Genomic DNA, 14539 nt, shown 5'->3' with positions numbered 1-14539 from the left:
AAGAACAATCTGTGCATTGGAAAAATAAGCTATAATGTTTTTAGGAGTTTAGTAGCACCATTACATTTTAATTAATCAAATTGGTTTTGTTTAGAGCCTTATAAGGCTCATTATGGACCATTAGCCAACTACTACTAGTAGTTTTTCCAAGCTGAAGCAAGAGGTTGGGGCATTTATTGTTGTAGAAGAATGCCAATGACTATCTGATTCCATTAACTAGAGATCTTCTTTAAAAAAAGTAAATGATTTCTCGCTAACAGGCAATGAAAGACAAATCAGAGTAGACAGCATCCACATAATTTTAGCATTTGTCATCCTCTCCAAGCTTGTTGATATGTGGATAGTTGAGGTCCATTGCCAAAGCTTAGCTAACACTTTGCAGTCCATATGTGAACAGTGATGCAGTGCTGCAGTTTGTGGCTATGAGCCTTCACAGTGATCCTAGAAAGGGACACTATCACTGTCAGCACTGTGTACACAGAAGTTAGTGCTGATGGAGAGCAGAGTGGTCTATCTGTCGTAGCCTAGTATTTTTTTATCTTTGTCCAGTGAGCAGTACGGGTAGCTACAAAGGAAGTACCTTTGTACTTTTCCTCTGGCTTTTCTTCACGAACGAAGATCTTGCTACATAAGTATATATTAATGAACACCATTCCCTCTATTTATTTATTTGATTTTTTTTAATGTAGTCATGCTCAAAATGGAAAAAATATGTGCCTTTTCACATCTCACCAAACTAAAGCAAGCATGCAGGATTTGTTACAAGGGATATATAAGAAACCTGTCTGGGCTGAAGTGAATCCTTATCAAGTTTGCAGATGACACAAAACTGGGAGGTGTAGCTAGCACATTGAAAGATAGGAGCAAAATTCAAAAGGACCTAAATACACTACGAAATTGAGCAGAAATTAATAAAATGAAATTAAGAAACAAATGCAAAATTTTGTGTTTAGGCCACAAAAAACTAAATGCACAGGTACAGGGTGGGGGATTCAAGGTTCAACAGCACTACATGCAAAATAATAATAATAATAATAATAATAATAATAAATTTTTTATTTGTATACCGCTTTTCCATAGATCAAAGCGATTTACCATATAAAAACCATTAAAAACATCTCATAAAAATAGATAAAATCCATTAATACAAATTATACAAAATCTGAACACAATAATTCAACAGGGTAAGGCAGAGAATCGATGGGAATGGGAATACACAGCTTCATTTTACAGGGGAGAAGGCTTGACAGAAGAGGAAGGTTTTGAGCCTCTTTTTAAATGTTACCAGGGAGGTCGCAAGACGAAGCTCCTCGGGGAGACCATTCCAGATTTGTGGGGCCCCCACTGAATAGGCCATCTGGGATGTAGAAACATGTTTGGAAGATGGAATTTCCAACAAGTTCTTCCTGGTTGTTCTGAGTGTGCGGGGTGGATTATATCGGGAGATGCGGTCCCTCAAGTAACTTGGGCCCAAGCCATATAGGGCTTTATAGGTAATAACCAACACCTTGTATTGGGCTCGGAGGCAAATAGGCAGCCAGTGGAGATCTTTCAGAATAGGTGTTATATGGTCAAACCTGGATGCACCGGTGACCAATCTGGCTGCCATGTTTTGTACTAGCTGAAGCTTCTGGACTTGGTACAAGGGTAGCCCCATGTAGAGCACATTACAGACATCTAGATGAGAGGTTACCAGAGCATGTACCACAGTTTCAAGGTTCCTTTGGCCCAGGTAGGGTTGCAGTTGGCATACCAACCGAAGTTGATAGCAAGCACTTCTGATCGTCACATCTACTTGAGATGTCAACTGCAGAGACGAGTCCAGAAGTACTCCTAAACTGTGAACTTCGTCCTTCAGGGGAAGTGTGACCCCATTGAGGACCGGTGGACAAATTTCCTTCCCCGGGCCTGGGGAACCTATCACCAGTACTTCCGTTTTCTCTGGATTCAAACTGAGTTTGTTTTCCCTCATCCAGCCCATTACTGACTCCAGGCAGGCATTAAGAGGAGAGATGCCAGTCACTGCATTAGTCGGAGACACAGAGAAACATATTTGGGTGTCATCAGCGTACTGATAACACCGCGCCCCGTGTCTCCGGATGATCTCTCCCAGTGGTTTCATGTAAATGTTAAACAAAGTGGGGGACAAGATAGCTCCCTGAGGGACACCAGATGTAAGTTCCCTCATAGAGGAGCAAGTGTCCCCCAACTGCACCATCTGGAATCTGCCAGAGAGGTAGGAACGGAACCACTGGAGTGCAGTGCCCTCGATACCCAACTCTCTTAGGCATTCCAGAAGGATACTGTGGTCAATGGTGTCAAAAGCCCTTGGGATTATTGTTGATCATAAATTGAACATGACCCAACCATGTGATGCTGCAACAAAGAATGTAAATGCTATTTTAGCCTGCATTAAGTGTCTTAAGTGAGGGAAATAATAGTCCTAGTTTATTCTGTGTTGCTCGGACATCATCTGGAATACTGTGTTAGGTTCTGGGCACCTCATTTTAATAAGGATATAGAGAAGTTTGAGAAGGGCAACAAGGATGATAAGAGGCTGAGCATGTTCAGCTTGGTGAAGTGAAAACTGAGGGGTAACATGACTGCACTCTTTAAATATCTAAGGGCCCGTACAGAAAGGACTGGAGCGTGGCTTTGGTGTGACTTCCGGACTCTTAGGACACAAGCATCATTAAAACAGAATACCTCCAAAGTGACCCAAAGCAGCTTTATTTTGGTCAGTCTGTCTGGGGCCTAAAAGACCATCACAGAGAGGAGGGGGAAGGCCTGTTCTCTGCTGTCCCAGAGGGTAGGACTATGTCTAATCATTTGAAGTTACAGGAGAGTAGTTTTCAGTTGAACATTAGAAGGAATTTCTTCACAGTAAGAGCTGTTCAGCAGTGGAACTAATGACTTAGATCAGGGGTAGGCAACTTTTTTAGCCGGGGGCCGGGTTGCTGTCCCTCAGACAACTGGGGGGCCGAAGCCAAAAAATAAATAATTAAATAATTTTAAAAAATAAATAGATAAATAAATAAATAAACCGGGACAAATGTAGGACATTTTTCAAATGGTGGACTTTTTTTTTAAAAAAAGTGGAGGACAAGTGAAAAAAATTGCCGATTTTTAAAAAAATGTTAAGATAAATGCATGTTTCTGAGGCGTCTATAGACAATTGCCCCCCGTGCCCCTGCGCGCAAGAGGCCAAAGGCCCCGGTGGCAGGACTGGGCTGGGGCCGGTCCCAAGGCCTCGACGGGCCGCATCCACCCCGCGGGCCGCAGGTTGCCTACCCCTGACTTAGATGGTAGATGTCTCTTTCTCTGGATACATCTTCAAAGAGAGGCTAGATAGCTGATGCTTTAGCTGGAGATCCTGCACCAAGCAGGGGATTGGGCTCTGTTGTCCATGAACCCCCTTCCAACTCTATGCTTCTATCATTCAATGCAAACTTACCAAGTTGGCTCTGTACACTTGACATAGTGAAGACTAAAATGATCTCTTCAGGGGGGAAAGGGTTGAAATACTTATATTAAGGAAAAATTGGAAAAAAGCTTTGAGTCTGCACACATTTTTACAATACACACTTCCCTACCCAGTGTACACAGAAAGAGAATTTAAGTGAAACCAGATTTGATAGCTCTTCTCATTATTATTTGAGATCCACTGTATGCTACACTTGAAATTTGAATCAGAATATTATTACTATCTTCTGCATCATTTTTGAGGTGCTTGAAATTCTTCACTCTGTTTCTTAAATCCTGGGCAGCTGGCAAAACAAAACAAAACAAAACAAAAACCTCATGTTATTGATACTGTCCTTTATTAAGCCCATAGTGGCTGGCAAATTCCATTGGTCTGGGTGAGTCATAGGGCCCGAACAGACAGGCCAAAATAAAGCTGCTTCGGATGGGAGCACAGCTTTGGCAAAATTTCTGGCCTCTTAAGATGCCTGTGTCATTTAAACAGCATACCTCCAAAGTGACCCGAAGCAGCTTTATTTTGGCCTGTCGGTTCGGGCCCATAAGTTGAGTGGGCATGGTCTTGTAAAAAGAAAAACACCCCATGGTTCAGTCTTGTGCATGGTCTTCAGTCTCTGATTTAAACTCTCTCTGAAGTTTAGTTTAAATGAGGATATGTGACTTAAACAAAAATCATATGTGTAACAAAAGTGAGCTCTAAATATTTAGATAAAATTGCTGGCCAGGGAGACTGAAAAATCTTTTCACCTAGGACTTCTCCCCACTAATTTAGAATTGTTCCCTACTGCATAATTTCCAGTCTTCCTTTCTTGGTTTGTCTGCACATAATATTCTTCAATTAATGATGAGATGTACATTTTCAATCTTGACAGCTGTCCAAAGACTTGTTAAGATTTCCTAATGGCAGTGAATTGATATTATATTATTAATTCCAACTTTCTCTCTTCAGCAAAACAGGTTTAGGGAGATATGGTATATATCCTTTTATTTTGCTCTTGACCTTGAGGAGTGGAAGCCAGGGGAAGGATTCACACAAACCCAACCTTACATTCAGTTAAACGTATGGCAGAACTCTCAGGCCCACATGGTCTAACTGCTGGAACCATAGTTCCACCGTCATTGCTAGTCTGCTCTAATCGTTTGCAGAAATAATAAGAATTTCTCCATCTTCTGCTTTCAGTTATGTAGTCTATCTAATTTTTATGTTGGCCATTCATTGATGTCCATGTGTAAAGTCTCCTCTGTGGTTGGATGAAGAATGTTTGCAATGATCAGATTATTGGCCTTGCAAAACTGTATCACTTGCTGTCCTGCTTCATTTCTGTTCATAGTCCAAATGTTCCTACAGTCTTTCCTGCTTCCTATATTTGAATTCCAATTACTTACGATTAACAAGAAATTATGTTTTGGTGTGTTATCAATTTCATCCTGAATTCCATTACAGAATCTCTCAATTTCTTCTTCATCTTCCTCTGTGGTTGGTGCATAGACTTGGATTATGCTAATTTTAATGGATTTTCACTGAAATCTTATTAACATGATTCAGCCCAACTTTGCATTACTGTATATACTCGTGTACAAGTCAACCTCATGTATAATTCGAGGGAAGGTTTCAGGGTCAAAATCCTGGATTTTGATATGACCTGTGGATAAGTTGAGGGTAAAATTTAGGGGGCTATAAGAAAGGATAGAAAGGATAGATACCACTTCTGTTCCTCCTTGTCCTTCTCTGGACAGCTCCCAACCAATTCCCAGGTTCTGGAGGAGAGGTTTTATTATTGGATTGAGAAAGGGAGGAAGTGGATTTAAATGGAGAAGTTTTTCCATAGGAAGCAAAGGCCTGTTACAGACAGCCAAAATAAAGCTGCTTCGAGTCACAGTGGAGGTATGGTATTTCAATGATGTATGCGTCCTAAGAATCCATAAGCCACACCAAAGCCACGCTCCAGTCCTTAGGGCTGGTGCGTGGCTTTGGTGCGACTTCTGGACTCTTAGGACGCATGCATCATTGAAACACCATACCTCCACTGTGACTCGAAGCAGCTTTATTTTGGCTGTCTGTAACAGGCCAAAGGCTTGCAAAATGGACCAGAGAAAGAGGCAAGTGTTTTTAAATGGGGAGTTTTTCCAATAGGAAGAAAAAGCTTGCAAAACGGACTGGAGGGAGAAGGAATTGGTGTTCAATGGAGATTGGGGCATCAGGCTTGCTTGCTTTAGGACCCTTCTAAGCACTACTGGTGTATTGACCCTTATATAAGTCTACCCCAAATTTTAGGGTCAATTTTGAGGCATAAATTTCTCGACTTATAGTCAATTATATACGGTATATTCTTTGGCTGATTTTGCTTCCGCTCTCCTCACTATTTTTTCCCCTTGACCACATATCTTTTTATAGTTGTCCTGTGCTCTACATTTTGTTTCACGTCTTATCCCTACCTCTTTTTCATTTTGGATTGTCTCATCATAGGGTTTTCTTAGTAAGAGGTTCTCATGAGGGGATTCACCATTGCCTTTCTCTGCACAGTACAGTTGGCCCTTCTTATACACGGATTTTTTATACACGGATTCAAGCATCCACAGTTTGAAAATGTTCAAAAAAAGTATAAATTTCAAATATCAAACCTTGATTTTCCATTTCTCCATGTCCTTATATTTAATGGGATTTGAGCATCCACAGATTTTGTTATCCATGGGGGATCTTGGAACCAAACCCCAGCGTATAACAAGGGTCCACTGTGCTAACATGTGTTAGCTATGATGTCAACTGCTGTTTTTTCTGAAAGACTCTCCACCAGTGTCACCTGTCACCACTACTGCTGCCCAATAGTTGTTTGATACCCTAATACTTACATCAACTGTTGTTCTAGACGAAGAATTTTTTCCCTGTATAATAAGTCCGGAACTCTTTGAAAACTGCACAATTGTGAAAGACTTTCTTGTAGGAAAATTGCTACAATTTCTTGCTTCCTTCAAGAATTATGTCCCTACTCCACACACACAAATAGCAGGTTGTAAATAAACAATGTTTGTAAGTTTGGGAGGTAAGATAAATTATTAAGGTGTTTGTGACAGAGATTCTCATTCATAGAGCTGTGCAAATAAGTGTTAAAAAAACCTGAAACTTTATCATATCCTGTAACTAATGATTGAACTGGAGAAGCGTATTTTCTTCCATATAGGTTACTTTGTTGCTTATATTGTATTCAGATCGAAGACTGGATGTCTCTCTTCTTGACTAGAAAATAATCTACTTTATCTGGGGACTTGAATTTAAATATTATTGTACTGTAGTAATACATTTGGCGTTAAGTGACAAAATGAACAATCTTAAACATTGCTGCATTTTCTGTTACACTGTATTTTGAAGTGAATGTTCATATATTCAAAGACATTTGAAGAGTGGTAGATCTCATGATGGAAATATTTTTGCTCATTGTCTTGTTTATTATTTTAGTGAGCTGCTTTTTTTGAGGGATGGGAAATATGTGGTTTTCCAGATGTTGTATTGCGGATCTCATCTTCCCATATCATGCTTATTACATACCTTGTCTTTGCTGGCTAAGATTAATGGCAGCTGAAGTGAAACATCTTCTGGAGGGTTGCATGCTTCCCAGCTTTGCTGCAATTATAAAGGATATGTAGACATGAGAGTGAACTGTGTTGTATAAAATAGGACTTAATTCTAAGTAGATGTGAGTACATTTGACTGCTAATGTCTAAGAATGTAACTGTTTCCCACTCCTAAAATGCTAAATTAGGTTTTTTGTGAGTTTTTCGGGCTATGTGACCATGTTCTAGAAGAGTTTATTCCTGACATTTTGCCAGCATCTCTGGCTGGCATCTTCAGAGAATGCTGGCATGGAGGTGAGTGGGGTATATATACTGTGTGACCTTGGTTGAGAGGAAGTGATTTACATGTTAATCTCTGTGTTGGTATGTTGTTGAATGGCAAGGCCTCAGGGTGTCTATTTAATTAGTGATCCATTGTTTGCAAAAAAATCCCCTGAACCTGGGTGGTTTTCATTTGCAATTGCTGGGCCTTGATTTTGGTGTTTTTCAGGACTGGTAGCCAAACTTTGTTTACTGTTGAAGTTGTCTAGGTGTTTGTGGATTTCAATGGCTTCCCTATGCATTCTGACCTGATAGTTGTTGGCATGGTCCAGAATTTCAGTGTTTTCAAATAGCATTTTATATCCATGATGATTTATACACAGATGCTGGCAAAATGTCAGGAATAAATTCTTCCAGAACATGGCACATAGCCTGAAAAACCCACAAAAGACTATAGATGCGCCTGTGAAAGCCTTCACTAAATTAGTTTATGTATTTACTTTTCGCATTTTAATCAACTGTGAACTGTTGAGTCATATTGGCTTGTCACTTGCAATGAATTAAAGCAGTCGGATAATACACAATTTTCAGAAAATGTATTTGGGGGCACAGTCTCCTTTTTTATTTGAACAAATTTTGTGAAGTTAAGTTTTACTCATTGGAATTCATTATTGCCAATTGTAAGAGAAGTGTGATTATTCATGAACTATGAAATTTTATTTATTTATTTATTTATTCTAAAAATGTTTTGTTTTATATCTATAGAAAGGATCAGCACTTGCTTTCACCTGTGAATTGCTGGTATCTGGTACTAACCCAGACACGGAGAGAGAGCAGAGACCATGCGACCCTGAATGACATCTTCATGAACAATGTCATTGTCAGACTTTCCCAGATCAGTGAGGATGTCATCCGACTATTTAAAAAGGTAAACAAATGTTGACATGTCATTTAAATGCTTTCCCTTGAGAAACAAAGAAACAAGGAAAGCCAGTTTTAAACCCTTTATACTGGGGAGGAGGGGAGTCAGTCCTGCTATAACTGTTCATCACTCATTCTCTGCACATAGTTATAGCACCATGACTTCCATTGCATCATTGGAATCACTGGATGTTTCCCTCCATATTAAAGGATTTCATTGCTCTGTAGCTAACTATATTATGAGTCTCCTTAAGTGATGAGGCGTATGTCTCCATTATTCAGACACACATAGGAGGGAATAATTTGGTCCAGGGGATAGATGTGTCTCTATGCAGGGCAGAACTACATTGTACAGTGTGCCCGCGTCATACGCAGGCGCATTATATGCTGCTTTCATATGCTGAAAGCAGTGCTGCTTCTTCTGCCACTGTGCACCAGAAGAAACAATGGTGTTTACGCCCATGGCGTGTGTGCGCTGCCGCCACCATGTGTTGCTGTGAGCACGAACCCCATTACCTGTAATGGGGCTCAAGCATACACACTTTTTCTTTTATGCAGGGGGGTCCGGAACGGATCCCCCACGTAAAAGAAGGCTGCACTGTTAATACGTTCCCTGCTGAATCCTCCCTTTCTCACTTTGATAACATCTAACAAGATCATTGTCTTAACATCACAACATTGTTGTAGCTTTTTAAAAAACAAATGGAAAGTCATAAATGTTGGGATTATGTGAATTTGGTAAGGGTTTTCCAAATGGGAGATGCTACAACAAAGAAGTCTTACTCTAGTGAACACCAACATCTCCCTGAGATGTGAGTTTTATTAATGTCTTTATGAAGGTCTGGTGTTTGTTTTTCTGAAACCATTTCCACTGGAACCAAAGGAGACAGCACTGTAGGTCAATCAATAGCTGGTTTTTAGTAGACAATAGTGTCCATGGAACTGAATAATCTTCACAAACATATTAGTAGGCTCTACTTAGCTACATAGGAAATTCTGTGAACACATTTAGAACTGGACTTAGAGAGGGAGATTAGGTTTTAAGAGTTGTGGTGGAATGCAGATTGTCTTTAGTAGATTGGAGTGACTTAGCTACGAATGAGGGATAATGTCATACTTTCAAAATATTATTTTAGCCTAAGGTGACATTGGTAGAAAAATGGAAGGTAAAACTACTCTTGTGAACTGGTGGGTTGGTGTGAGGAGAGACCTTTTGCTTGTTTTATTTTAGAATCTTTATTTTAGAATATCAGTTCCTAATTATATTTTTCTTGCTATCTGTTTTCCACTCAGTACTCAAATGTGAAGTATTCTGGAACTATAAGCACCTGCTTTTATTCAAGACACAGCAGCAGTGTTAAATTATGTGTGCCTCCCAGACTCTATTCACAATATCTCCCTTCAGGCCTAAGCTGCATCCAATGATAGCCCTACCTGAATATTAGCCAGTTCAAAATTTGAGATGCTCATTGGATGCCTTTCTGTGTATCTGAGAAGCTCATAGTGTTGATATATATATGTGATAGGGCTTTCTCTGCATCAGCACCTTGACTTTGGAACTCAGTTTCTTCTGGGCCTCTGGTTGGCTGCTCAGATGGTGTTTTTCTGCACAGCCATCAGTCTTTGAAGAAGCTCTGTTTTTAAATTAGCTTGTAAATAGTTCTTCTTAATTATTTTAAATGTTTTTAATCTATTGTGCATCAACCTGGGATCCATGGCAGACTGAGAGGCAATAAATGCATTAAATATCTAGCATAAATCCATCAAAATCAATGGGACCTAGCATTAATTCTGATTAACCACTATTATATATTTCTCTGGGTCTACTATTGGTAGGGCTAATATTGGGATTAGATCTGTATACTTCTTTTATAATTTAGATGATGAAGATGGATTGTTTTCTGTTGCTACCTACTGATTCACTAGCTTTGTCTTCACACATTCCTTTGTTTTCCTCTATTATCTTTGTGGGGAGTGGCTTATTTTATTGTAAATTTGAATTGTGGCCATCTTTTTTACCATCTAAATACAGGTATAACATCAGGATTTGAAATGTTACAATTGTAATGCCTCAGATGTAGGCTGGGCCAAGAGTCACAGTTTAGGAGACTATTTAAAAAAAAACACCATATAATGAAATGTTGAAACATTATAGAAGAGTTCTTGGTCTTGATCCTTCAGTGGCTTGCTTCTTGAACAGTGGCTTTTAGGCAGTTGGCACTGGAAGCACCTTTTTTTTCTGACAAGGCCAGCAGACATCTGTTTATACCCTGTCCCCCTTTCTACTTACTTCTCTTCCACAATGTCCTGAACTGATGTGATCCTGGCATGGACAGAGATAGCATCAGCCCTGAATCCATCTGCAGCTTGTCATAACAAGCACCTGCTTTTAATCAGAGCAGTGCAGCAGTGTTGAATTGTGTGTGCCTCTGAGACTCTCATCACAATATCTCCCTTGAGGTTGATGTCTTAGCACTCTTCTGATTAGACCATGCATGTCTTTGGAAATCATGATGAAATAAATCCAAAAAATAAGCTCATTTGATCTTGGAATTTGCCATTATTATGTGGATGTGTACTCAGTATGTCACACATTTTAGAAGCCAGCCTTTGGGCTTTAACCCCTTTTGTATCACTCTTTGCAATATCCTTCCTATGACTGGGGTAGTAATTGAAAGCACCAAGGCATTGTGAAACCATGGTATTATTTACCAAGATCAGAACTTCATGTATTCCAGTGACTGATAAAGCAGGATTCACTACTGTCTCAATGATCAACATGTAATAAAGATTAATTAGATCTGAGATAAAGTGGTCTTCTGACTTGATAACAAAAGCCCCCTTCATAAGTCCTGAACATGGCTATTTTTGAAGCCTTTTACAAAATGCTATCTATGGCATTTTTATTAACTATTTCTTGTTATTTGTCATCAGGTTAGCCTTGAAATGTGGCAACTGTATAAATGAGAGGTAATACCCAAAGACATATGTTCATGAATTATTTTATTTTAATAATAACCATTCTGGCTGATATGAGCCATCTTCAGAAACAAAATGAAAGACAAATTCAAATTAATTTTACCAGGTGAAAGTTGAATGGAGGAAGTTAAGCTTGGTTCTCTCTGAAATGGTTGTCTGAATGAGAATGGTGGTTCAGCCAATACAAGCTTAGGAAGGAAGGGGGAGAAAAATAACTAAATGTGGCAGTGCCTTTAAGACATTATTAGTTTTTATATTTGCATGAGCAGTTAGTCTTAAAGGCGCTGCCACATTCATTTATTTTTCTCCCCTCCTTCCCTCCCTCCTTTTGATGCTGTAGGAGACTAACACAATTATTTCTTTGAAACCAATGCAAGCTTGTTTCTGTGTAGTGTTTTGTGTAGTTCTGTCAGTCCTTGTTCTTCTGAGATTCTACTCAAACAAATTTTAGTAGTACTCATGTGAGCTGGTTGGTGCTAGTAGGGTTAAGAACACCCCAGCTGTTGAAGATTGCTCTGATGGTGAATTAGAGCAACATTTTGTTTCAAAGATGTCAGTTTTAATTTCCCCCTTTGAGCCATTATTGTCAAGAAAAAAGCAACATGGGATATACAGTAAATGAAATAAAACATGTATGTGAGAGTCAGGGTGACTCAGCAGAAGCCAATTGGGAACCACACAGGTGTAAATGGTAATACAATTAACAAGTCCTGAATGCCAAGGACAAGAAATGCATAGTGGATAATTGTACACACCTGACAATTGTTAAGTGGTCAAGGCTGAGATGATGAAATCACTAATTGTGGGATGAACCAAGAGAACCAATGGGAATGGTGTACACGCCTACTGGGTGGAAACAGACAACAGTGGGTGGTACCATGCATTGACTATAATAATGACTATGCATCCCAATGTATTTTGTGGGTTGTAGTAGTGGTAGAGTGAGGAGTAGTGTTGGATAGTTTGGAGCTGTATATAGTAGAATAAAGTAAATCTTTTATATAAGACTACTGAGTTGTCTGGTGTCTTGGGTGAAGCTACAAGAGCCAGCTGGATCCTGAAGAAGGGTGAAGACTTCTGTGGAAGCAAGAGTGAGAAGGCTTGGAGAGTTTGTCAGGGTCTTCAGCCTATTCTCTGTAACTCTGCTAAGCTATAAGCACTGGCCAAAACTGGTCAGCGCGGTGCACAACCAGGTGGTGAGTTCGAGCCAGAGGTGAAGAGCTACAACTCCCATCATCCCTGACAATTGTTAATAGGTTTTGACATCTTGTAGGCACGTGCATACAAGAATGATAATGTGTGGCAAATTTTTCCACTGCAAATGGGTATTTTCACTGTGTAAACATGAATATTTGCAATAAACAGAGGATTACATAGATGCATCCATAATTGTTCCAGATTTGAATAGCCCTTGGCAATCTGCTTGTGGTGTTAACTGTTGGACAGTATTCTTTCATTCATTTGCTTATTCATAGGGTTTTCTTAGGCAAGCAATACTGAGAGGTGGTCTTGCCAGTTCCTTCCTCTGAAATATAGCCTACAGCACCTGGTACTCATTGTCAGTCTCCCATCCCAAGTACTAACCAGAGCTAACTCTGCTTAGCTTCAAAGATGAGACAGGCTTTGGTGCCTTGCAGGTATTTAGGCCCTCTTTATTCATTTGTACTTGACATTTTTGTGGTAACTATTCCAAAAATATGTGGACTATCCAATGAGTAGACAGGATAGTGTCTGTTGGCCATAGCAACATTTGAACAGTCTTCAGTGGTTGAGTTCCATGCATGGACCTAAAGACTGCCAATAAAACACATCTCTTCTTTTCCAGGTGTTTTAATTGCCACTTCCTGTAACTTTTGGGTAACAATTTAAAATGCACCTGCCTTACTTTCACATTTGTTTGAAGTTTTCTGTCGCCTTACCACAAGGTTTTTCAGTGCTGTGTGCCTTTCCCTTGGTTTCAACAAAAGGACTCCATCTCATTGGTTTAAGATTCCCCCCCCTGCTGAATAGGCTGGGGGGAGGGGAGTGTGTCCTCTTTAATCTAATAAAAGGTCCATTTTTTCTCACAGCTTTCCCCCAAAGCACCTTTGATTTTATTTTTCATAGCAAGTGCAAAGTTTTATGTGCATGGATTTGCATTTCTTACAGTTGTCTCTGTTCTATTCCTCCTGAAACCCCACACATATAAAGCTGCAGCAGTTAGATGCTTTTGGGCTGCAGTTCCCATAATCTGTTAACACTTACTGTGCTAGCTAGGACCAGCAGGAGCTGTAAGTCAAAAATCTCTGGAGGGGGGTAAGATTTGACCCCCTCTGATTTACAGGATACATGTTCATCCATGGCACCATTATTTGATGTAGACTTCCCTACAATGGCTATTCATAGAATCAGAACATCATAGGGTTAGTAGAGACCTTAAGGGCCAGCAAGTCCAACCCACTGCCATTCCACAAATATAGTAAGGAGAAGAGTATAGAAAGGAGGAAAAATTCCAGAGACTTATTGTTGCTTGTAGCCAGTGAAAGGGAGCTGATAAACATAACAGTTTTCTTCCTCAAACAGCTTTTTCCTTCTGTTTCCTGTCCCCAGGGATTTCATTACTGGGCAGTTTTGAGGTAAAGCTAAAGCTTGTACATAGCATTTTACTGTGATGTTTTATTAGACTAAATGATACTGTTTTTATATTGCTGAAGTATGTACTGGGAATGCAAAGAAAGCAAATGGGCAAAGAATATCAAACTGTTGTATGTTGGAACAACAGACTACTAACTAGCCAAAGCAAACAGGAAAACAGGTTAATTTTTTTAGAGGAGCCAAAATGAAGCTGGGAGAGAGGTGGTCAGCAATAATACACCTTAAGCAGTATTGGAGGTGTTGCTATATTGACTTACACATTGTAAACTGTTTAGGAAGTGCTAGTTCATTGATAAGTGGCATAGAAATGTACACTCGTCCCTCTACATCGTTGGGCCTTGGGGCACAGGACCCCCATATATGTGGAAAAACTGCAAATAACAAAAACACTGTTTTCACCTGAGAATCTCTAGGCCCTCCAGTGCAACTCTGTGGTCAACACCTGCCAGACATTGACCATACAACTGCGCTGGAGGAGCTATGAATGCCTAGTGGAGTGTTCTCTCTAAGAATCTCTAGGTCCTTCAGTGTGACTTTTGGTTAAAGTTGATCATAGAGTTCCACTGGAGGACCTAGGTATTCCTAGAGAGAACATATTAATAATATCCATGAATAATCAAAGCTGCAAAAGTCAAAGCCGCAAATGTGTACTTGCTATTGCTATATGATAGGCAGGTGAACTTATGGCATGTTG

The 14539-nt window shown here is 39.8% G+C and overlaps 1 protein-coding gene across 1 annotated transcript in view; it reads left to right on the top strand.

The window, feature by feature from the left end:
- The window catches only part of SRGAP3 (SLIT-ROBO Rho GTPase activating protein 3), a 291016-nt gene that overhangs the window by 121639 nt on the left and 154838 nt on the right, over positions 1-14539 (top strand). The window contains 1 exon segment of the mRNA XM_042449920.1: positions 8077-8239. Coding sequence (XP_042305854.1) covers positions 8077-8239 — 163 coding nt within the window.

This window comes from Sceloporus undulatus, chromosome 2 (genome assembly GCF_019175285.1).
Source record: "Sceloporus undulatus isolate JIND9_A2432 ecotype Alabama chromosome 2, SceUnd_v1.1, whole genome shotgun sequence".
NCBI lineage: Eukaryota > Metazoa > Chordata > Lepidosauria > Squamata > Phrynosomatidae > Sceloporus > Sceloporus undulatus.
This window is presented reverse-complemented; position numbering and strand designations above follow the sequence as displayed.